Raw genomic sequence first — 22,974 nt, forward strand, 5'->3', positions numbered from 1 at the left:
TCCAGCCTTGTTTAGATGGATTCATCTGCTTTGTTACCCTGCCTTTCCAGTAAGTTTTGTTTTTACTTTTTGTTGAGAATCAGCCTGGAAGCTATTGGAGGAAGAGAAACTAATTGTGGTGGCAAAAAACAAGTTGGAGACTGTGGTAAGAGTCAACCTCATCCAAATAGACAGGATAAAACCCTAAGAAACAAAGTTATTGTATGGAAAGTTTCAAGGATTAAGACTACCATATGTGCTGCTTCTGATTTCTAAAAAGTACAAGATTTTCATTCAAATAACTCTCCTATCGCAAAATTTAGAGTCCATCAATTCACACTAACCCACCCCTAGTAGTTCTGTGAGCTGAGAGCTTTTCAAAGTTCAAAAAAACTGGTTTGACTCCCACAAACTTTGATCACAAAGTGAAGGTTACTTATTATTTGGACTCCGCTGGAGGAACTGTAGGCAGGAGCATTAGCTGAATCATTAGAGTAGAAGCTTCTAGCAGAAGTAGTATTGCATCATGAAATGCTCTTCAAACTGCCAATTTCACTTGTAGTGAAGTTCCTTACCTATAGTCTAGTCTGCCTCCCTCATAGGTCACTATGAAAAAAAAATCACTATTATTTTCATCATTAATTCATCAGAATATTGAGGGTCAGAATTGTGTCACCAGTAGTAAAGTTCTTAGAAATTTTTTATGTTGTCATGAAAGGGGTCCTTTCTCTTGCAATGGAATGTTGAAAGGATTGATAGTATGCAGACAGCATCTTAGATTAGCTGTAAGTTAGAATAGTTTTAAGGAAAAAGTGATAAAATAGAGTTTCTATAGAAAATATTCTATGCATAGAATTCCATGACAAGGAGCTTTTGGTAAAGCCACTGATTTAATCACTGAAAAGCTTAGGAAAGAATCTCAAGGGTATATAGGAAAATTAGACAAAGGACTTGATGAATATATTCATGATGACAAAAAAAAAGTGGGGTTAGAGAAAGGAAATGGACAAGGTCATCCCAGACTGAGACAACCTATAAAATACAAACTATAATACCACCAGAAATTAACCATAAAGGCTAGATCACATAAATATGTCATCTAGTCATGGAGGAAAATTAATTTTTTAAGTTGATGAAATCATTTGAGGATATGTGAAGCAGAGAAAGATTTGATAGATCAAGTAGTAAGAATAACTAAGGATAAAAAACTCATTGAATTTCTAATGGAAACTTGAAATTGAACCAATCAGGAACTTTTCATAATGAATGGCTGTTGAAGAAAAACATTAAAGTTTACTGAATCTCTTGAAAAACACTTCCAGCATTAGTGAATATATAAAGGTAGTATTATTACAGCTATTCAAGAGATATACAATAGTATACAAAACATATTAAGCAAAATTGTGCTGTAGACAATTATATACAAGTACTTAAAACTTTGTTGATAGGTTTCAATAATTCCTAAAAATATGGTTGTTAAAGGAGGACTTAAGTAGAGAATAAAGTATTACTGACTGCTTTTTACTTGTAAAGAGGGTAAAAATAAATTTTTGGTCAATTCTGTATGAGATTTAAATTATTTTACCATAAAAAATATACAAAATAATTGTTCACAAATTGTTTCCTGTAGTAAAGAAGAGAAAAATTTTAGTTAAAATAGGCAAATAAGACTTTGCATCTCCCTTTGAGAAAAGTGTATTTGTGAGGTGATTTTAAAAGTATGAAGCTTATGAATATGATGATCTTATAAAAAAATCAGTATATGGAAATATAACTGTCATATATAGATGTAAATTCTCCTATGGCTCTCCTGGACATCATGATTTTCATTGATCATTAAATACTGGAGATTCGTCTTTCTGCCTTAGTTAATAGTGTTTGCTCCATTTAGAAACTACAGATACTTGTTAGAAAAAAAAGTATTTCATCCTTCCAGATCATGAATGTCTTTCACTCCTCTTCCACAACAATATTCATTTCCCCATGTTTCCTGATCATTCTCTCATTTTTCAAAGAAGCAGCTATTTTCCTACAAAGGAATTGTGAGGGATGGGCTGGGTAATGTTAAACTCTCTTGGTGAGAAAGTGAAGGAAATCATACTGCATGTTTAAACCTGGCTTCTACTTTTTACAACCTTGGGCAAATTACTAAATTCCTTTCATACTTTGTCTATTTTCCTCATTTACAAAATGGAGACAACAAGAGTGTCTGTCTACTCATAGTTTATTATGAGGGTTAAATGAAAAGAGACATACCAAGCATATTTGCTTGGCATATAATAAGCACTCTACAAATATATGCAATGATGATGATAATGATAACAGACAATCTGACAACTTTTATCTGAAGGAAAAAAACATACCTTTCCTTAGACTGAGCAACATTCGTTCTAGGAATGTGTCCTATGGAGATAATAAGTTGAGTGCTTAAATCTTTTAAATACAAGACTTGCAGTGCTGGTTGTAACAGTAAAACATTAGAAATATCTGGCATGTCCATGAAGAGACAGCCCATCTTAGGGATATTTCCACTCACATATAAGTCATTTTTCTTCTCTATAGCATTTACTTTCCTTAGATGTAGCCAAGGCGAACACTTCAAATTCATATCTTCCAGGGAGGTGGCTTTAAAAAAAAACAAAACCAAAATGGGACATTGATCCTGTATGCATTCCCAGAGGAATAGAGGTCTCATTGTAGTAGAGGAACTCTTATAAATGAGTTATTCCTCCCATGTCATGTAGAGGTTGATATAGAATAATCTGGATTCAAATGATAAAGTTTTAGAGGCATTGGCCAGGCTTTGAACCACTTTTAGAAACGAGGATTTGCCATATTTTAGCCCCAAGAAACAGAATTAGTAAAGGGAAAATACAGTTAGAATATCAATAAAAACTTTAGTCTTTCCCTTGAATTCTGAGAGTTTCATAAGCCTCAAACCCAGAGTTTCAAACTGGGGAAGAGAGGCTAAGTAGTTAGAGAATGGGGAGAGAATGCAAGAATTAAGGATGTATTTCCCAAAAAAGGAGCGTGATGGTAGTGGTTAGAAGAGGCAATTTCCTTCCTCTTTTCTAATTTCAACTCCAGAGCCTCCAGCAGAAACTCTTCAATATCTTGCACATTTCAGACTTCACTACTCCCATCAGCTTGGAGGTAACATGTGGCTCTTGACAGCTCTGCTCCTTTGGGGTAAGTTGGGCTTAGAAGGAGGTAGCTAGAGGGGAACTGGCTCTGGTAATGGGGACTCAAGACCTTTTGTCTTCCTTTGGTATTCTAGGCTAAGAACTCATGAATATGGGGACAACTGGATCTGTGCTTCCATGGTTTATTCATGCTCATTATACCAAAAGCATGGGAAGAGAGACTTGGTAGTAAAATTTAGCCTGGAAGCATCATATCAAAATAAAGCCTTATCAATAACCATCTATAGACTGTACATACCACTAGTACCTGATTTGGAGAGAGGGGAGAGAGAGATTCAAGAGACCTAAGCTGGTCCCTGTATGTCCACATTAGTTTTGTCTTCTCGATTCCTTTCCTTGTCATCTCCCACTGACCTACTTATGCCTCTGTTCTTCCGTCTCTTACAGTGCCAGCTGGTGCACAAACGGGTGAGTAATCTTAACTTAGTTTCTCTTCCTCTGCCATGTTCCTGTTCTAAAGGGTGAGTTTTGTTATCCTGAAGAAGAGAGTATGGGGAGAGGATAGAACTAGAAGGATTTAGAAATGATGTAAAGTCCCCTATATTCAGAGCATGATTTTGATAAAATCCTGGTTTTTAAGGTTTCTCTCTAAGATTTCCTGAAAAAGCCCCAACTTCAGAACTAAATGCCTACGTGTATATAATAGCAGGAAAAGGCCAGAGTTGCAAAACCATAGATGTAGCTCTGGGGGGTTTTGTAACATTCCTTGAACCAGTCCTCTTGAGAAGAAAGCCAAGTACTTTTTTTCTCCTCAGAGAGAACCAAGCAGTACTGAAGGTTTCAAAGTGAGAGTTTGAGTATTGGTTTCCAGTGCAAATGCTAATTAAGGCCTGAGTTTAACCCTTAGGGAAAATATTGCACAGGGGGCATGACAACTGGCTCCAGTCGACTTTCCTTGGTTTAAAAACCCTGCTTCTTTGTTTACCAACAGTGAAAACGAAATTAGTCATTTGTTTCTTAGGAACCCCTAAGCTCCAACGTCCTGATGTTGATTTGATAACATGAACAGAGCTCTCTGCACAGAGTCTGGATACTCTCAGTATCTAGTTTTTGTAGGTTCCCATTTGCTTACTTTTCTGTCTAATCTAAATATATATTTTTACCTTTGTGCTACCCAGAAAACTTTACCAATTGCTCAGACCCTCCTTTTATTCCATTTGGTCTTTTTCTTTTTTTTTTTTTTTAAAATCCCCAGACCCCTCAAAGGCAGTGATCACCTTGCAACCTCCATGGGTCAGTGTGTTCCAAGAGGAAAATGTAAACTTATGGTGTGAGGGACCCCGTTTACCTGGGGACACCTCTACACAGTGGTTTCTCAATGGCACAGCCATTCACACCTTGACCCCCAGACACAGAATTGCTGCTGCCAGTGTCAATGACAATGGTGAATACAGGTGCCAGACAGGTCTCTCAGTGCCAAGTGACCCAGTACAGCTGGAAGTCCACAGGGGTAAGTATGGCATGGAGCAGGAGAGTTGGAAATCACAAGGTGTTCCTTGTGTTTTCTCCTTTTTGCATGCCAGATATGTGTTTTCATTTATTAGAGTATGAGTCTCAGCTCTATGTGCCTACTAGATGAAATTAAGTCAAGATACTCAGGATATCACATTAGGGTCCTTTAACTGCCCCAACAGCACCCCAACTGGGACAGCTGTGAGCAGGTTATCCAGTATAAAACTCAGACCCAAGATTTTATTATTTAAAATGATCTAATTTTGGGGTACCTGGGTGGCTTAGTTGGGTAAGCATCTGCCTTTAGCTCAGGTCGTGATCTCAGGGTCCTAGAATCGAGCCAGGCATCAGGCTCCCTGCTCAGTGGGGAGCCTGCTTCTCCCTCTCCCTCTGCCTGCTCATGCTCTCTCTTAAATAAATAAGATCTTTTTTATTTTTTTATTTTTTAAAGATTTTATTTATTTATTTGACAGAGATCACAAGTAGGCAGAGAGGCAGAGAGAGAGAGGAGGAAGCAGGCACCCTGCGGAGCAGAAAGCCCAATGCGAGGCTCGATTCCAGGACCCTGGGATCATGACCTGACCTGAAGGCAGAGGCTTTAACGCACTGAGCCACCCAGGCACCCCGATATAAGATCTTTTTTAAAAAATTAAAATGATCTAATTTCGTTGAAAAAATTTATGCCTGCACATAGTAAATAATTCAGAGAAGCATACAGTGATGAACAATGACCTCTCTCTTCCACCCCAAAGCCCTAGTCCCACGGTCACCTGCCATAGAAGTAAAACTCCTAATACATATATGAACTTTTTAAAAAAGTGGTTGGTAGAATACTCTGTATACCGTTCTATACCTTGCTTTTATCACTTAAAATACCTTGAGGGTCTGTTTAAATCAATAGACATCTATCGTGCACTTTCAAATGTCTGCCTTATGGCTGTGCTTTAACTGATTAAATCATTTTCCCTATTAGTAAACTTGAAGTGTATTTCCAGTTTTTTGTGTTTACAAGCAATGCCGCAATAGACATTTCTATGTATAGTCTGGGGCACATTTCATAATATATCTGTAAGATAATATTCTGGACATGAAATTACTGTTAGATGATGCATTTTAAACTGATGAATACAAGGGGAAATAAAACCCCACTATCCACTTAAATCTGTAAAAGGTTTCTATTTGTCAAGAAATGGAAACTGCAGTACTTTTTAGGGTAATGTTCCATTATTCAGTACAAATCACTCAAATGTGCTCTTTAGTTATTCAAAAGCAGTTAAGTTAAAGCTTCATTGTAATTGATCATGTAAAAGTTAATCCATGCTGGAGGCAGAATTAAATTTGTAAGGACTAGATTGCTTTTGGAGGTAATGTGTTTTAGCCAAGGAAATATTGAGAATATCAGAGGAAATGCTAGGCGTTCCTCATGAGTCTCTTAGATATCCGGGAATCAGATGCTAGGCTACAGATGTAAGGGGAGCTGTCAGAACTGGTTTTTTTTTTTTTTAGTTTATTTATTTGAGAGAGGGAGAATATGCAGGCATGAACAGAGGGAGACCGAGAAGGAGCCTCCCCATTGAGCAGTGAGCTCAGACCCCAGAGCAATATCAGGACCCCAGGATCATGACTTGAGCTGAAGGCAGAGGCTTGACTGCCCCCCCCCCCCCCCCGCGCCGACAGAACTATTTTAAGAATTTTGTGTAGTTCAGGGCACCTGGGTGGATCAGTGGGTTAAGCCTCTGCCTTTGGCTCAGGTCATAGTCCCAGAGTCCTGGGATCAAGCCCCGCATCAGGCTCTCTGCTCATTGGGGAGCCTGCTTCCTCCTCTCTCTCTGCCTTTCTCTGCCTACTTGTGACCTCTCTCTGTCAAGTAATCTTTAAAAAAAAAAAAAAAAAGAATTTTGTGTAGTTCAAGCAGAAGCAAAGTGTTCCATGGTTCAAGTAACAAAAAATGAAGCAGGGGTGGGAAGAGGCCATTTTCTTTACTTCTGCACAGACTCTAGAAGCCCCAGCATGATGATGTATTGAGAATATATTTTATATTTAAAAAAAAAAGATTATATGAGAGAGAGGGGAGAACATGAGGGAGAGAGAATCTCAAGCAGACTCCACGCTTTCGTGGGGTTTCATCTCAGGACAGTGAAATCACAACCTGAGCCAAAATCAAGAGTCAGATGTTTAACCAACTGTGCCACCCAGGGGCCCCTCTATCTGGGGCCTCTTATAAATAGTACCACTGTGAACTTTTTTTTTTAAAAAGATTTTATTTTTTTAAGTAATCTCTATACCCAACATGGGGCTCGAACTCACAACCCCAGGATCAAGAGTCATACACTATATCAGCGGAGCCAGTCAGGTGCCCCCACTGTGGACATTTTTTTTTTTAATATTTTATTTGTCAGAGAGTGAGCACAGGCAGACAGAGTGGCAGGCAGAGGCAGAGGGAGAAGCAGGCTCCCTGCTGAGCAAGGAGCCCGATGTGCGGGACTCGATCCCAGGACACTGGGATCATGACCTGAGCCGAAGGCAGCTGCTTAACCAACTGAGCCACCCATGCGTCCCTGTGGACATTTTCTTTTTAAATTTTTTATAAACATATAATGTATTCACTGTGGACATTTTTATACAGGTTTTTTGTTGTACATATGTATAGATTATGTGCTGGAATATGCCTAGGAGTGGAATTGCTGGGTCACAAAATGTGCATATATTTGTTCAGCTTTAGTTCTTCAAAGTGCAGTTATTCCATATTACACTCCCACCAGTGGAGTTCGAGAGTTCTGGTTCCTTTTCATCCTCATCAACACTCGGTGGGTTTATTTATTTTTTTAACCAGTTATAGACTGTCATACAGTTTTTTAACAGTTATAGACTGTCATACAAACCACTAGTTTCCGTATTTTTTAGTTTAGCCATTCTGGTGCATGTGCAATAGTTATCACATAGCTTTAATTTACATTTTTCTGAAGACTCCTGACCTTAAGAATTTTACAGACTTCTTACCTATTTGGATATCCTCTTTTGTAAAGTACCTGTCTAGGTTTTTTGCCAGTTTTTCTTTATTGTATTTACTTATGGACTTGTAAGGGCTCTATATTTCAGAAATTAGTCCTTTTTCAAGTGTTGCAAATATCTTCCACTCTGTGGCTTGTCTTTTTGCTATCTATGCTGTTTTCTTTTTTCAGTGAAAGAAGTGCTTACATTTACAGTAGTATAATACATCAGGTTTTTGGGTTGGTGTTCTCTATGCCCTTATTTAAAAATGTTTTGCCATAGGGGTGCCTGGGTGACTCAGTTATTTAAATGTCTGCCTTTAGCTCAGGTCATGCTCCCCAGGTCCTGGAATTGAGCCCCAAGTCAGGCTCTCTGTTCACTGGAGGAGCCTGTTAATCCCTCTCCCTCTGCTTGCCACTCCCCCTGCTTGTGCTTGTGCTGTCAAATAAGTAAAATCTTAAAAAAAAAAGTTTTGCCATTGTTAACCAGCAGTGGAGGATTCAACTGCAGTTGTAGTAGCTCTCTGTTACTTCAATTAAGTGTGTGTGTGTGCTGAGGACCTAAGTCTTAATCATATGGCTTAGTGAGCATTCCCCTCCTGCTCCAAGGTGATAAAGGTGGAGAATGGCTTTTGAGTAGGAAATCAGTAATGTCTGCTAAAAGCTGCATCCTATGAATTTTGTTGTATAATACTCCCACTACCACTTAAGGCTAAATATTTTTAATTTTCATTAGTATGTATGTATTTTTCTTTCCTCGTGAATTATTTGGAAGTGTTTTAGGAAGGTGGCCTTTTGTTACTGATTTCTAATTTTATGGCATTTTGGTAAGAATTTGTTAAATATGATATCAGTTCTTTAGTATTTGTTGAAAATTGCTTGTGGCCTAGTATCTACTATTTGTAACTGTTGCATGTATGTTGGGAAAGTATGAATCTTCTCTAAGCTAAGCATCCTATATTAATCCACAAAACCAACTCTATTAATTCAAATATTTCATATATCATCACTAGTATTTTTGACCATTTCAGATGGAGGGGTGTTAAAATCTACCACTGTGTTTGTAGATGTATAAAGCAAAGGTGTCTGTGTTTGGGTAGTGTAGTCTCTAGGTAGAGCACCTCTTGGTTGCCAATGGGAATAAGGGAGAGAAGAGTATTCATTATATTTAGAATCACTACGGCAGCATCCGAAACTATAAAAATCATGCTCCATCTAGCACTGGAACACATCTAGCCTTCCATTCTTAGGTAAGTTCTGGAGGGGGAAAAAGCACTACTGTCCATTCTCTTCTTTTGTCATTTAAGATACTGGTCCTCATTTAGCCAAACCCACTGCCCCAGGGAAAGAAAAAGGAAGCATTTTTAGTTCTGTGTAGAGGTGTACATCTAAAGGGAGGAGCCCTTGGACTTGGAGCTCATTTTTACCAACTAGATCACAGATCTGCACATATGTGTATCCTGTCACTTTAGAAGTTTATTAGAAGTATATATCATCTGGACATGTTTGCTATTCTGTGTGTTTGTTTTAGTATGTGGGATCCCATTAACAACTTAAGAGTTGGAGCGTATTCATTTCTTTTATTGCTGTGTAACAAATCACCACAAACACAGCAGCTTAAAACAACATTTGTTATCTTTCCATGAGTCAGGAGTCTCTGCACAGCTTCACCGGGTGCTCCGCAGGGGCCGCAATCAGGGTATGACAGGTTCCTTCCTATAGTTCTTCCAAGCGCACGTGGTCATTGGTAGACTTGGGAATTCACTTCCTTATGTAGTTCACTTCCTTTTGCTGGCTGTCAGCTGGAGGCCAGTCTTGACTCTTGGAGGCAGGCCCCTGCCATTTGGCCCTCTCCCAGCAGAGTAGCTCACTTCAAGACCAGTGGGAGGCTCTCAGGCCAGTCAGCTAAGACAGAGTCATATAATGCAACATCATCATGACAGAGACATCCCATACCCTTTGTCATATCCTGTTGATTAGAAGCAAGTTTCCGGTTCCACACATACGGGGATTATGCAAGGGTGTGATTCACGAGGGTGGGGGATGTCATCTTAGAGTACTGCCTACCGCATACAGTAAATTGTTTTTATCCCAACCAACTTCTGAAATCAGAAACCGAAGATAAGAAGGGGCTGTGTGCAGTAAAGCAGTAAAAGTAAAAAAATTAAAAAAATAATAAAAAAAATAAAAATAGTAAAGACTACTTTTCTTCCCAATAGAGCTAAAGATAATTGAGGGATGGGCAACAGGCCTCAAACTCAGCAGAGCTCTGAGGTTGGAATATTGTAAAGAAAAAAAAAGATAAGAAACCCCCCCCAGGGCCCAGTTCTAGCCTCCTTGTACCTCTGCTACTGTATAGATACATTTTGGGTCTCCAATTTCCAGATTGGCTACTACTCCAGGTCTCTAGCAGAGTTGTCACGGAAGGGGAACCTCTGACCTTGAGGTGTCATGGATGGAAGAATAAGACGATACACAATGTGCTTTTCTACCAAAATGGCAAGGTCTTTAAATTTTCTACTGGGAATTCTGAATTCACCATTCTGAAAACCAACCTGAGTCACAATGGCATCTATCACTGCTCAGCCATGGGAAAGCAACGCTTTGAATCAGCAGGAGTATATATCACTGTAAAAGGTATGTATCTGAATAGTCATAAAGCTGTAGTTTTAAGGACCATCATAAATCATCACTTAAGTTTGCAAGTGAAGAGACTTAAGTTCCCGGGGAAGTCGTTGTTTCATGGAAGGCCATGAAATGACCAGTGGCTAGCTTGGGACTGGAACTGAGGTTATCTGGGCCTCAGTCTGTTGCTCTTTCCAATAAACCACAATACATCCTCAGTAATCCCAGGAGCTAACATGAAGGCCAGGGCATAGTGAGGATCTATTTCATCAATTTTATTTTAGTTGCAAGGAATAGAGATTCACTCATGGGAGGTAGGAGAGTTATTAGAAAAGAACTTAATGGGGGGTGCCTGAGTGGCTCAGTGGGTTAAGCCTCTGCCTTTAGCTCAGGTCATGATCTCAGGGTCCTGGGATTGAGCCCCGCATTGGGCTCTCTGCTCAGCAGGGAGCCTGTTTCCCCCTCTCTACCTACTTGTGATCTCTCTCTCTGTCAAATAAATAAATAAAATCTTTGAAAAAAAAAAAAGTAAGAAAAGAACTCAATGGAATCTCATAAAAAGCTCCCTAGAAACAGAAGCCATGAGGACATTAGGACTTGGTTATACTTTCTATCTCTCAGAGGCAATGTGGCCTCTCTAGTTCTACTTCTTTCTGAACGTCTGCTAACTAAAGCAGCTTCCTCTGTTCCAGCTTGCATGTGGGCTTGACTGGTTCTTTCATCTTAGTACTCATTAACTACAAGCAATTTTTTTTCTGTCTGAAAAAGAATTCATCATTCCTAATGGGAAAGAGAGGATTGTCCCAGATTATCTTTTGAGGTAGTAACACAAATAATCAGTCAGTGACCTGGCTAGTGTATGGATCAGTGTCCACTCCTGGTGGACCACTACCAAAAGGCACGGTCACATAATAATATGGCTATTCAGGGAAGCCTGGACAGTGTGGAGGGCCACAGCAGGAAATGAGGAAGCTGGCCATTATAAGAGTTTCTATGTGGAATGCCTCTCTGCTAGAAGTGGGAAAAGTTGTCTTATGGATGCATTCTCTAGGGGCAGGTTTCCCAAGGAGGAAGGGGGCATATCTCTTGTTAAAAACAAAACAACAACAACAAAACCTTAACACTGAAGCAGGCAACCCTGTCTCCATCAACGTTTTCTTTAGAGCTATTTCCAGCCCCAGTGCTAAAAGCATCTTTGTCATCACCCATCCTGGAGGGGCATCTGGTCAACCTGAGCTGTGAAACAAAGTTGCTCCTACAGAGACCTGGTTTGCAGCTTTACTTCTCCTTCTACATGGGCAGCAAGACCCTGCTGAGCAGGAACACAGCCTCTGAATACCAGATACTAACTGCTACGAGAGAAGATTCGGGCTTATACTGGTGTGAGGCTACCACGGAAGACGGCAGCATGGTCAAGCGCAGCCCCGAGTTGGAGCTTCAGGTGCTTGGTGAGAATGAAGGGAATTGACAGGAGGAGGCACATGGAAAAGATGCTCCCTTTTTTCCTTCAGGGCTGAGGTCTGTTTAAGGGGATTTCATCGCCCAGCCAGGAAAAACCCATAAACAGGCCTTTCCACTCTTGATTCGTACCTTCACTATTCTCATGAACTTCATTAAATTCCCTTTCCTTTCCCCCTTTATTTCCTTCCTTTCTTCTTCATTTCCTATTTTCTCTCCTCTTTCTTTCCCCCTCACTTTCCCCCCACCCCCCAAATCTAATCAATATATTGAGTTCTTGTGTATTGTCATTGGTGTGGGGATATGAAGACACTGGGGGTACAGTTCTTATTTCAAGGAGCTCAGATGGTAGACTGGTGAGGTAGGGAGTTTGTGGATTGCACATAAATACTTGCCCAAGTGTCTGTCTGGCTGAGGTAGGGAGACTGAGCTCTAAAACAAAGACTCTTTGGGAAAAATTTATCTTCAACCCAAATTCATTTCAAGTATTAAAGTCTATTTCTCTGCCATTTATGTCCAAAACTAGGAAGTAAGTCCACTGAGGGCCCTGGCAGTTAAGCTCGTATGAGGAGCTTGCCCCTGGACTGTACACCACATAGCCCAAGTGCAGCACCTTCCTGCCCCCTGAAATTACCTGTGTCTCTGCTGGGGACAGGCATACCAGGTGTCAGCCAGCCTTCCCTCCCAGACATAAATCAGCCAGATCGCTTTGCGTTCTAACTAGCATTTCTTCCCCTTGTCACTTTTTCAGGCCTCCAGACACGACCTCCTGTTTGGTTTCACGTTCTTTTCTATCTGGCAGTGGGAATACTGTTTTTGGTGGACACCATTTTCTGTATGATTATATATAAGGAACTGGAAAGAAAGAAAAAGTGCAATTTAGAAGTCTCTTTGGATTCCGGTCAAAAGAAAAGAGTAAACTCCTACCTTCAAGAATAGAAATATTTAGAAGAGCCATAATGTCATGAACAAGAGCACTGCAAGAAAGGACATACCAGAAGCCCCTGGAAGGAGGGCCATAGCAGTGGCCCAGCTGGTGCCCACGGACCCAGACAGTCCCTCCCCTTCTTCTCTGTGCAAGCACTGGGGTGCAAACATCCCAAAGTTTAAAGACATTAAAACTGTGACTCCCATGACATCTGATTAACTCTGAAATAAAACAAACAAATGAGCTGACTTAAGTGAAGATAAGCTTGGAAAATGGGTCATCAGGGATGATTTGAAGTGAGACCTACTCTAAAGAAATCTTTAATAACTTGGAAGTCCAGTCTAACCTGATTATCCTACTAGGTAGTTTGAACAATATTATTATTTTTAGGGACAGGGTGAAAAGGTAAGTGTGTACCTATGTACAAGAGATTAAGACAGAGAAAGAGACAGAATGAGGGTTACAAGGAGGCAGATAAAGAGAGAATGGATCAGGGAGACAAGAAAAGCACGCAGACCCAAAAAAAGGAAAGGAAACTTGCAGACAGCTCCTGAGAGACTGTGGGTGGAGTGCTGACCCATCGTTGGAGTCCACGCAGTTATCTGGTGTCTTCTCTCTCCAGCACACAAGCAGGGGAAGATCCACACAGCTTACAGAGAACACGGCAGATGCTCACTAGGCAGATGGGGGCATGACTTCTGCCCTTTCGTATGAGGATTTCTCATAACATCTCCATGTCCAGAGATACCAGGAGTCCTGCTTGCCTATCCCACTCCCCCACCCCACAGGAAGACCATGTAACCGAGGCTTTCCTTAATAAATTATATCCAGACCTCCCAGCAGGGAGGGGCAAGGGGCAGCTTCAGCTGGGGAGGGGTAGTGATGTCATGAAGCCCCAGCTCTTACCTCCAGAGATTTACTCTGCCCTTCTGATTTTCTGGATGATTACTAACCAACTTCAAGATAATACTGGTCTCAGGGCTCAGTTGTTTAATTTCAGCTCAGGTCATGATCTCAGGGTCCTCAAATTGAGCCCCGCATCGGGCTCTGTGGGGACAGGCCTCTGACATTCACAGTCCTAGCCATGACTTCCTCTTTGCTGGCCTCCATGTATCCTGTTAGAACCTAACTGCCTACTCTAACGTTTGAACAATTTGCACTTCAGTCTTCTGTTTCTTCTGGCCTGTAGCTGTGACAGGAATAGGTTCTTGGGAGTCCCCCAAATTGATGCCTACCTGCTGGTTCTCCCAGCCTTGGTGCTCGGTCGGGTCAATGCCTGGTACCACCTCATATTTTGTCCAGGTGGGTGCCCAGCCCTCCAGTTTCCCTACAGTGGTTGGGTTCCCTGTCCCTGACACTTGTCCCTACCTATCTAAGAGCTCACTATTTTCATTCCATCCTGTACTGGAAACACACACACAGAAATGACTGGATCCAAGTGGGGAGCGAGTGGCCCAAAGGGAGAGAAGGGAAAGAATTGCAAAACCCAGCAGAAGGCAAACTGTTGTCTGCTGAGACCCCCCACAGCTCTCCCAAAGTCATATCTTTCCCAGAGTACCCAGCATGTCTTGCCTGAATGGAACAGGACATTTCAGCCCAAAGCAGGCCATGCTTGCGAGCAGTATTTGCTCCAGAGCTCCTCAGCGGTATGGTCAAGGCTCTAGCAAGCTTTTGTTGCACTCTTGATTTCTTCCACTGCCCACTCTTACCTCTTCACTCTTCCTTTTATAGGGGTTCATCCTTAATAAACATCTTGCACCTCAAACTCTATCCAACATCTCCCAGGGTTCAGTCTGAGTGCTTTGTACGCCACTGCAAATTTTATAAAGTCTTTGGAGTCTTATAAAACCCATTTGTCCCAATAACACTTCTAAAGACATCCATATTTTTAAAAGAGAACACTATACTGTGTGCCTCAGAACACACTCACTGTAAATGTTTGAAGCCAGTTCTGCTTTTCTACCTACTCTTTCCCACTCACCCTTCACCCAGGCTGCAAAAGAAAGGCATACCTCTTACTCATACTAATCATGATTTATTGCCCCGAGGATAAAAAAATTTCTGTGTACCAGACACAAAACAGGTAAGTTTTTGTGTCTCATGTTTATGGGCATTAAGGGCAACGCTAGGAATTAGAAATAAATATTCTCGCCCATGCTGAGATGTTCTGAATCCTGGTATACTGTAAAGACAGGTAAAGCAGAATTTATGACAATTTTTGTTTAAAGACCTTCTGTCTTATTATTATTAAAAAAAAAAAAAAAACCCACAACAACAACAAAAACAGCCTGGCTCTTGAGGGAGAGTCCTGAGAACAATGCAAAGAGTGTTAAGAAATACTAATAACCGCATCTTATCTAGGCAACAAACTTATGCACAGCTCTACACCTGACCCATTCATCTGTGAATTAGGCTGTGTAAGAAGAGGCCAGGGTTTGTTAAGGTAACAAGCAACTCCTTAATCTCAGCCCCTTAAACCAAGAGAGGTTTATCATTCATTCATGTTACACCAGAGGCAAATGAGAAGGCTGTTAAGGTGGCACTTTGGGGAACACTGCCAGCAGTTGTGTCAGAGCTGAGAGAGCATGGAGCATCCCAAACCAGGAATTAAATTCTCAGCCCAGAAGGGACACACAACACTTCCACCTTACTGGTCAGACCTAGTTATCTAGCTCCATTCAACCACGAAGAGGATGTAAAATCCTAAAGAAAGCATAAGGCAAGAAGCTGGAAATACTGTAAAAGCATAAATGCTAACATGGAGTATTTAAGATCTATAAAAAGCATGCTAGGAATTATCAACTGGTTTCCAAGAGCAGTCTCCCTGCATTTTCAGTATTCTAAGGGAAGGAAGGAGTTGACAACGCATTCACCCATGATTCAGTGCTTCTCAGTTGCGTATTCTGCCTGATTTCAAAAAGAGAGATGAAACTTCTTTTACCTCTAACAGATCAACAGATCAACATTACACCTCCAAGTAAAAGGAATGTACAGAAAGTAAGTTGGTGTTCTTAACTTTCTTGAGAGCAATTTAGAATAATTTTTCGTTAATTAAAAAAAAAGGGGGGGGGGCGCCTGGGTGGCTCAGTGGGTTAAGCCGCTGCCTTCGGCTGGCGTCATGATCTCAGGGTCCTGGGATGGAGCCCCGCATCGGGCTCTCTGCTCAGCGGGGAGCCTGCTTCCTCCTCTCTCTCTCTGCCTGCCTCTTTGCCTGCTTGTGATCTCTCTCTGTCAAATAAATAAAATCTTAAAAAATACTGGATATTACTTAAAATACTTAATACTTAAAAAATACAGGATACTGTAAATTCGGGGTCACATTTTTACTTGGCTGCAAATATGCTCATCAACCATTTCTCTGTTCCTAACTGGCACGGTTAGTAGATTCTACTGCATTCAGCTTTTCACGGTCACGAATACACTCCTTTAAGCTCCACGTTTAATTAATGGCTACAACCAGTTCCTGGATCAAAAAACCTAGGCGGTTTGTGGCACCGCCCGGAGAACTTGGGCTCCGAAGGAGTCTCGCAGTCTCGCTGGCTCCACCCTGTGGCCACCCGTGCACACTGCCACCTTAGCTCGCCTCCCGCTCTTCGCAACCTTCCCCCAAACCTGGTGAGAGATCTTCCCCAGAGCCTGCAGCGGCGAGAAACGGCCTTTGGCATGTGTCGGCGGCCGGGGCGGCCGACGGGGAGAGGAGAGCAAGGAGTCGTGAGTGTCCCATTCGTCCCGGTACCCAGAAGAGCACCCAATTCGTGGGCGGCCCCCCAAACTCCGAAGTAGTTACCAGTTCGGGGTTGGCAAATGTGACATCCCGATTCCCCACTGCGCCGGGTCTCCAGCCGCAGGAAGTACGGCGGGAAACCAAAAAGTGCGGGTTGGCTGGCGGCCTCCCGGAAGTGCGGAGCTGAAAAACCCCTCTCTAGGCCGGCCTGGGGCCGACCCTCCTGCTCGCAGACCTGGCGGTGGCGCCACCCCACGGAGAGGAGGACTATGACTGGGAGACCACGGAAGGGGACGGGCGCTGAACTGCCGGGAGACCCAGTGGAAAGGTGGCTGGAGGAGACGCCGCGGGGAAGGAGCAGGTTAGGAGTGAATGACGGCAGTTCATTCAAGCACAGATGACTTTCCTACCAGTTCCACCACCATCAGAGCCAGGAAGGGACCCCGGGCCTGCAGAACCAGCTGGGCAGTGGGCAGGGAGACCGTAGGCCCTTCAGGGGCCGCTCTGAAATGCCTTCGGACATCACATGGCTTCTCCCAAAGCCGGTCCTATCCCGGGTGATCAGAGCTTCCAGGACTGAGTACAAGGCCCCGGAGGGATTGGTGCAGGTGGCAGGGAGGAGGGTGGTAGGTGTGGAGGGAAGGAGGGAGGGAGGAAGGGAGGATGGGAGGATGTGCTTTCATAGCTTTGAGACTGCTCAGGGACAATACCCAAAAACCTGCTGGACATATCATGGCGCTCGGGCACATTCTGTAATCCCCAGGGCTTGCAGAACTAAGCACAACATCCCAGAGGAGACAATCACAGCAGAACAGGCAATTGGTTATGAGAAGGGTGGTTCAGTTTTTCATCTTCCAGGCTCCACAGGGAAAGCCCTAAACTCATTCCAGCTTCTAAAGGAGTTCAGGCCCATTTGTGTTACTAGCCTGAGAAGGAAACCTCAGGGCATATGGACTGGTTTGGGGTAAAGTGGGAAGAGTTGGGTCCATTTTACGTCTTTCCTGGCTACCGCACAGTTGGGAGAAACCCTAGAGCCTCTAGATTCAGGAATCACCCCCACCTCCACCCCAGAAGCCAAAGATAACCAGACCTCCTGAAAACCAGATGGAATGGAGGCATAGCTGGCAGTTGGCTGGAAGGGGACCAGCAGTCCTCACTGCCACCAGGCCAGTTGGAGATAGAGCCCATGGGCACCAAGGGTTGGACAACAGTGGAAGCATGGAAACCAGTTAGGAATCCAGGTGACAGACAATGGTAGTTTGGACTCAGAGGGAGCAGTGGAGGTGTTGAGAAGTGCCCAGAAAACGTGCTGATTTGATTAGATGTAGTGAATGTGGGAAAAAGAGGAACCAGAAACAACTTCTAGATTTGGGCCTAAGCAATAAACTGATTCCACTGACTGAGACCAGGAACTGCGAAAGAGCAAGTTGGTGTAACAGGAGAGAGGAGTAGCAAGAAGCAAAAGTTTTGTATTGGACATGTCAAGATTCCTATTTAACTGTTGAAAAAGCAGTGGAGTTCAGAGAACAATTTTGAAGTAGAGATAAAAATTTGAGAATCATCATATATATATATGGCATTTAGAGCCATGGGATTAGAAGAGACAATGTAAGCAGAAAGCACAGATAAGGGTCTAAGGCTGAACCCTGGGGTGCACCAAATTTTAAAGGTTGTATAAAAGCATTGGCAACAGAGGATGTTGACAAGGAATAGCTAGTGAAATAGAAAAACAGAAAAGAAGAAAGGCCTCAAAAAAAAATCAGTGATAAACTATGTCAAATTCTCCTGAGAAGACTACTGGATTTGGAGTGGGATTGCATTAACTATATAGATTTGGGGTGTGATAGTGAAGGAGAGATACGGACATCATTGTATACATACATATACATACATATGTATACATACCTGACTTTCTAATTCATGAACATGGTATAACTCTCCAATTTATTTATATCCTTGCTAATCTCTCTCAAAAATGTTATGATTTTCTCCCTAGAAGTTTTGTTCATCTTTCCATTAGATTTGTTCCAAGGTTTTTCATTTTTGTAAGTTATTATAAACAGTATTGTTAAAATCTTAAGAAGTGATTATTACCAATCTCATTGTTAGGAGAATTTAAAAACTGAAAGACCCTAAGAGAACTGTCTATTAAGCTTGGCAATGGGAAGCAGGATGTAAAAAAAAAAATTCTAGTCAGTTGAAAATCTGGACCTCCAGAAGGTCTTTTAGGTATAGACTTCCTTGGAATGCACACTGGCAGTCAAATGGGAGCCAATAAAATTGTTTGCTGTCCTTACTTTATTCCTTATTTCTAGGTTTGTTTCTAATTGTAGGGTCCAAATCCCTAGAGGGTGAGAAGCTCATCTTTCTGCCTTCCCCATTTCATCTCCATACCACATAAAGTACATGTTACTCCTTACCTCCTCCACTTAAGAATAAGTTGTGAAGGGACGCCTGAGTGGCTCAGTCGGTTAAGCATCTGACTTCGGCTTAGGTTATGATCCCAGAGTCCTGGGATTGAGTCCCACATTGGGTTCCTTGCTCAGCTGGAAGCCTGCTTCTTCCTCCACCTCTGCCTGCCTGTGCTTGTACGCATGTGCTCTCTCTCTCTCTCTCTCTGACAAATAAATAATTAAAATCTTTAAAAAGAAAAAAAAGAATAAATTGTGAAGAGAGACCATGTGTTAAAGGGGAAGTTTCCCAAACACGATGAGCGAGTTAATGGAGACAGAATATCTCTAAGAAAGACTCAAAATAATTGGTTTACACATTCTGAAAAAATAAATTCTCCAAATGTGGTTCTCCGTTAGGAGATAATTTTGAGGAGGCCATGGCATGATCTCTGGGGAATCAGCTCTGGAGTCTGGCTGTGACTTTGAAGACCATTTCTTCTGAAAGGGCAGAAAAAGGCCTGAAAGAGAAGAACTAGACATTTGCAACAGGTTCGTAAGTACCATATGTATTTTAGAAAATAGTAATTTCCTAACTTGAATTCAGTCACATCTTGACATTTCACAGGCTTTGGGTCCAACACACTAGAATTCAAATCCTAACCGTGTACCTAACAGCTCCCAGTTTCTTATCCCAATTACTCTTCATTCCACTTTGAAATCTATATTGTGGCCCATAATATCTAACTTCTATGGATTCGTTTCCTTACCAAACACTCTTTTATTGCTTTGCAAGGCTTATTTCACTTAATTTTTTTTTAAGACTTATTTATTTTAGAGACAGAGTGGGAGGGAGAAGCAGAGGGAGAGAGAGTCTTAAGCAGACTGTGTGTGGAGCATAGAGCCCGATGCTGGGCTAGATCTCACAACCTGAGATCATGACTTGAACAGAAACCAAGAGTTGAATGCTTAACCAACCACACCACCCAGGCACACTTAGTTCACTTAAACTTAATAGTATCTGTTGCTTTCTTTGCCTCATAATAATTGCATGCGGATTTTAATCTTTTTTCTATTATCTTGATCCATTTATATAAATATTGTCTCTTCCCTCAATGTCTGGTGAAACTCTCTGGACCTGGTAGACCTAAGGATAGGTCTTTGCCTATTTTTTCAGTTTCTCCTTCAGCTATTTTTATTCAGTCATTCTACCTTTATTCTTTTTTTTTTTAAGATTTTATTTATTTATTTGACAGACAGAGATCACAAGCAGGCAGAGAAGCAGGCAGAGAGAGGAGGAAGCAGGCTCCCCGCTGAGCAGAGAGCCCGATGCGGGGCTCGATCCCAGGACCCTGGGATCATGATCTGAGCTGAAGGCAGAGGCTTTAACCCACTGAGCCACCCAGGCGCCCCTCATTCTACCTTTCTTAAGGCAACTTTGATCACTTATATTAAAAACTAAATATTCTGTCTACATTTGCAAATCCATGTATTAAAATACACATACCATTTAAAATATCTTCTATATTTGATGTTGCTGGTATAGTAGTGTACTTTTTCTCTTTCAATATTAAATTACCAAAGGATTAACCCTTTAACTTTCTCTCAATGAACCAGATTTTGGCTTAATTGATTCTATTTTGGGGGAGTGAGGAAGTAATATCTATTCATTTCTGCTTCAGCCCTAATTTATGCCTCTACTTCCCTCCTGTTTTGGTGTCCCTTTATTCGGTGTTATGTTAAAAGTTTACTTCATTATTTTTAATAGTTCTCATTATCTCGTAAATGCATTTTTTTAAAGATTTTTATTTATTTATTTGACAGAGAGAGATCACAAGTAGGCAGAGAGACAGGCAGAGAGAGAAGAAGGGAAGCAGGCTTCCTGCTGAGCAGAGAGCCCGATGCGGGACTCGATCCCAGGACCCCGAGATCATGACCTGAGCCGAAGGCAGCGGCTTAACCCACTGAGCCACCCAGGCGCCCCTGTATTCTTCAGTTTAACCATAAATTGTGCAGTTGTTGCATTTTAAAGCTATGAATTTTCCTCTGATCTCTACATATAAGTGCTATCTTTGTTATTATTGTATACAAAAAGTATATAATTTTTATTTTTACGTCCTCTTTAGTCCTTGTGCTTTTTCCTAACAGTATAGATCAAGAAGAATATTTTAAGTTATGTCCTTGCATTAGGATTAGTGAATGTGTCTCATATACTTTCAAGTTTTTCAACACTTGTTGAGCTTCCATTTGTCATCTTTCACGTGGCCAGTTGTTATCAGTATTTATGTGAATTCAAAATGTATATTTTCTACTTTGGATACAAGATGGTGTGGGGGTAAGTATAGTTATGACTCATTTTGTTAACCATGTTCTTCAGATCCTCTATATCCTCAACAAGTTTTAGTCGACTTGATCTGCCAATGCCTGAGACTCCACTTTTCCCCGTTAGAAATGATTTGCATATACTAATCCAGAAAGATTGATCTGTTGTGCCCCGTTCCCATCTAAACACATCCCACAATCTTAATACCATGAAATACACCTCCCTTAGACTATGAAAAGTTTCTTAGGTTTTTTTCTGTAGGCCAGGGATTGAAATTCAAGTTTTACCTTACTTAACTCTCCTGCTAATCCTAAAATGGTGTTCTCTACACATAGTTGCTATTTCTGAAAAAAAATTTTCACTTAAAAATAATTTCTGTTGCCCAGTCCCTTAACAGTAATGTGAAAAACAAAAAACAAACAAACAAAAAACTATGAACAATTCAATAATTCAAACACTTAAAAAGACACCAGGGGAAAAGTCCCCTACAGAGACACTTCAATAAGCGAAATAACTTTTCCTCATTTTTCACAGTATAGCAGGCAGAGGAGTGCAGAAGCCTAAGGAAACAAGAGTATATTCACTTGTTGGAAGTAACCCTATTATATCTAGGTTAACCAGTGTGTCTTTCTCTTTCTCCTTATTCTACATGTTATATCGTGGGTCTTGAGTCTAGACATGCCAAACTAGATGAAACACATCTCCAGAAAGAAATTCAAGTAGTGCAAGGCCCAACCCTAGGATTGGGAATTATATTAAGAACACTGAACAACTTTTGCCCAGAGTTGTATCTGTGGTGTAGCTGAGCTATATTTCATATTCCTTCTTGGCCAAAAGAGTTTTCCTTCAATGCATTTGAAAATTAGAATCTACCAAGTAGAAACTAAAACTTAGACAAGGCTCAAACATCATTGCCTACAAAAACAAAGCTGAGGTCATAAGTCATCAACCTGACTCCACCAAGCCCATTTTAAAATACTTGATTTTAACATTGCCCAAATATTTGCCTATTCGGTCTCCTTTTGGTTATAAGGTGTGTCCTTCTCTGTGGTACCTAATAGTGTGCCCTAAATCATTTTTATTCACTTGCCTTGCTCCTGTGTTAAGTCCTTAAAATCCAGAGCTTTCAACTCAGAAATCAGAAATAGAAAAGAAGTATTTAAGGAAAGTATTTTATTTTTCCAGAGAACAATCGATGGGAAATTTTGCAAACATCATCTGACTTAAAATAAAAAGGTATTTGCCAGATAATATAGGTCTTTATAGAGCACTGCTAACAGACACTATAAATAAGGTCTTTTGTATCCTAATTCATTTTTTTCCTTCAGGACACATGGCAGATACTTGAAGTTTCTACAGAATCAAAGGCCTGACCAGTAAATTGTGAAATTGCCTTCTTGGATGATGTTTTAGAAAATGAAAGTCTTATTGCTCCAGTGTGTAGGAAGGTGACTCTCAAATCACTAGGAATCTCTTAAAGCCATACTTGTTGGAACAGGAAGAGTGCTCCGGAGATACAATGGTACCTGCAGGAAGTGCCTAACTACAATCATAAGGAAACACTGATCAAATATTTACTGTGTTCCAAGTACTCTACGAAGCGCACACAACACATTATCTCACTTAATCTCCATAACAAACCTATAAGGTAGGTTCCATTATTTTGCTCATTTTACAAGGAAGAAATTGAGAGTCAGAGGAGTAAAGACACTTTCCCAAGGTCATATGGCTCTTAGGTGGGAAGATTGGGACTCACCTTCCATGCCCAGCATGGAGCCCAACGCAGTGGGGCCTGAACACGTGACCCCAAGATGAAGACCTGAGTTCGGACCAAGAGTTGTTCGCTCAACCACCTGAGCCACCCAGGGGCCCCTCAGCCAGTATCTTTTGACTTTATTATAA

General features: G+C 41.4%; 2 protein-coding genes across 4 annotated transcripts in view; one reads left to right on the plus strand and one right to left on the minus strand.

Annotated features, from left to right (window-relative positions):
* FCGR1A (Fc fragment of IgG receptor Ia) lies at positions 1-12,891 on the plus strand. The gene is made up of 7 exons (XM_032843713.1): positions 1-145; positions 3,067-3,168; positions 3,570-3,590; positions 4,378-4,632; positions 10,010-10,261; positions 11,413-11,697; positions 12,459-12,891. The coding sequence occupies exons 1-7, from the start codon at positions 16-18 to the stop codon at positions 12,644-12,646; spliced, it is 1,233 nt and encodes a 410-aa protein (XP_032699604.1). The 5' UTR covers positions 1-15; the 3' UTR covers positions 12,647-12,891.
* The window catches only part of LOC116858809 (histone H2B type 2-F), a 19,701-nt gene continuing 6,221 nt past the window's right edge, over positions 9,495-22,974 (minus strand). The window contains exon 2 of one of the 3 annotated variants that reach the window (XM_032843716.1): positions 9,495-9,529. In XM_032843716.1, the coding sequence (XP_032699607.1) occupies positions 9,526-9,529 (4 nt within the window). In that variant the 3' untranslated portion in view covers positions 9,495-9,525. Of the gene's footprint in view, positions 9,530-19,015; positions 19,285-22,974 lie in introns of those variants that run through there. The other 2 variants (XM_032843714.1, XM_032843715.1) reach the window with 2 other exon arrangements.

This window comes from Lontra canadensis, unplaced genomic scaffold, assembly GCF_010015895.1.
Source record: "Lontra canadensis isolate GAN:19392208 unplaced genomic scaffold, GSC_riverotter_1.0 scaffold142, whole genome shotgun sequence".
NCBI lineage: Eukaryota > Metazoa > Chordata > Mammalia > Carnivora > Mustelidae > Lontra > Lontra canadensis.

Excerpts from the sequence above, each read along its gene's own strand:
- FCGR1A (XM_032843713.1), top strand. The coding sequence starts at position 16 with ATGGATTCATCTGCTTTGTTACCCTGCCTTTCCAGTAAGTTTTGTTTT. Across the intron at positions 3,591-4,377 it reads GCCAGCTGGTGCACAAACGG|ACCCCTCAAAGGCAGTGATC; the intron begins GTGAGTAATCTT and ends TAAAATCCCCAG. Across the intron at positions 10,262-11,412 it reads AGTATATATCACTGTAAAAG|AGCTATTTCCAGCCCCAGTG; the intron begins GTATGTATCTGA and ends CGTTTTCTTTAG.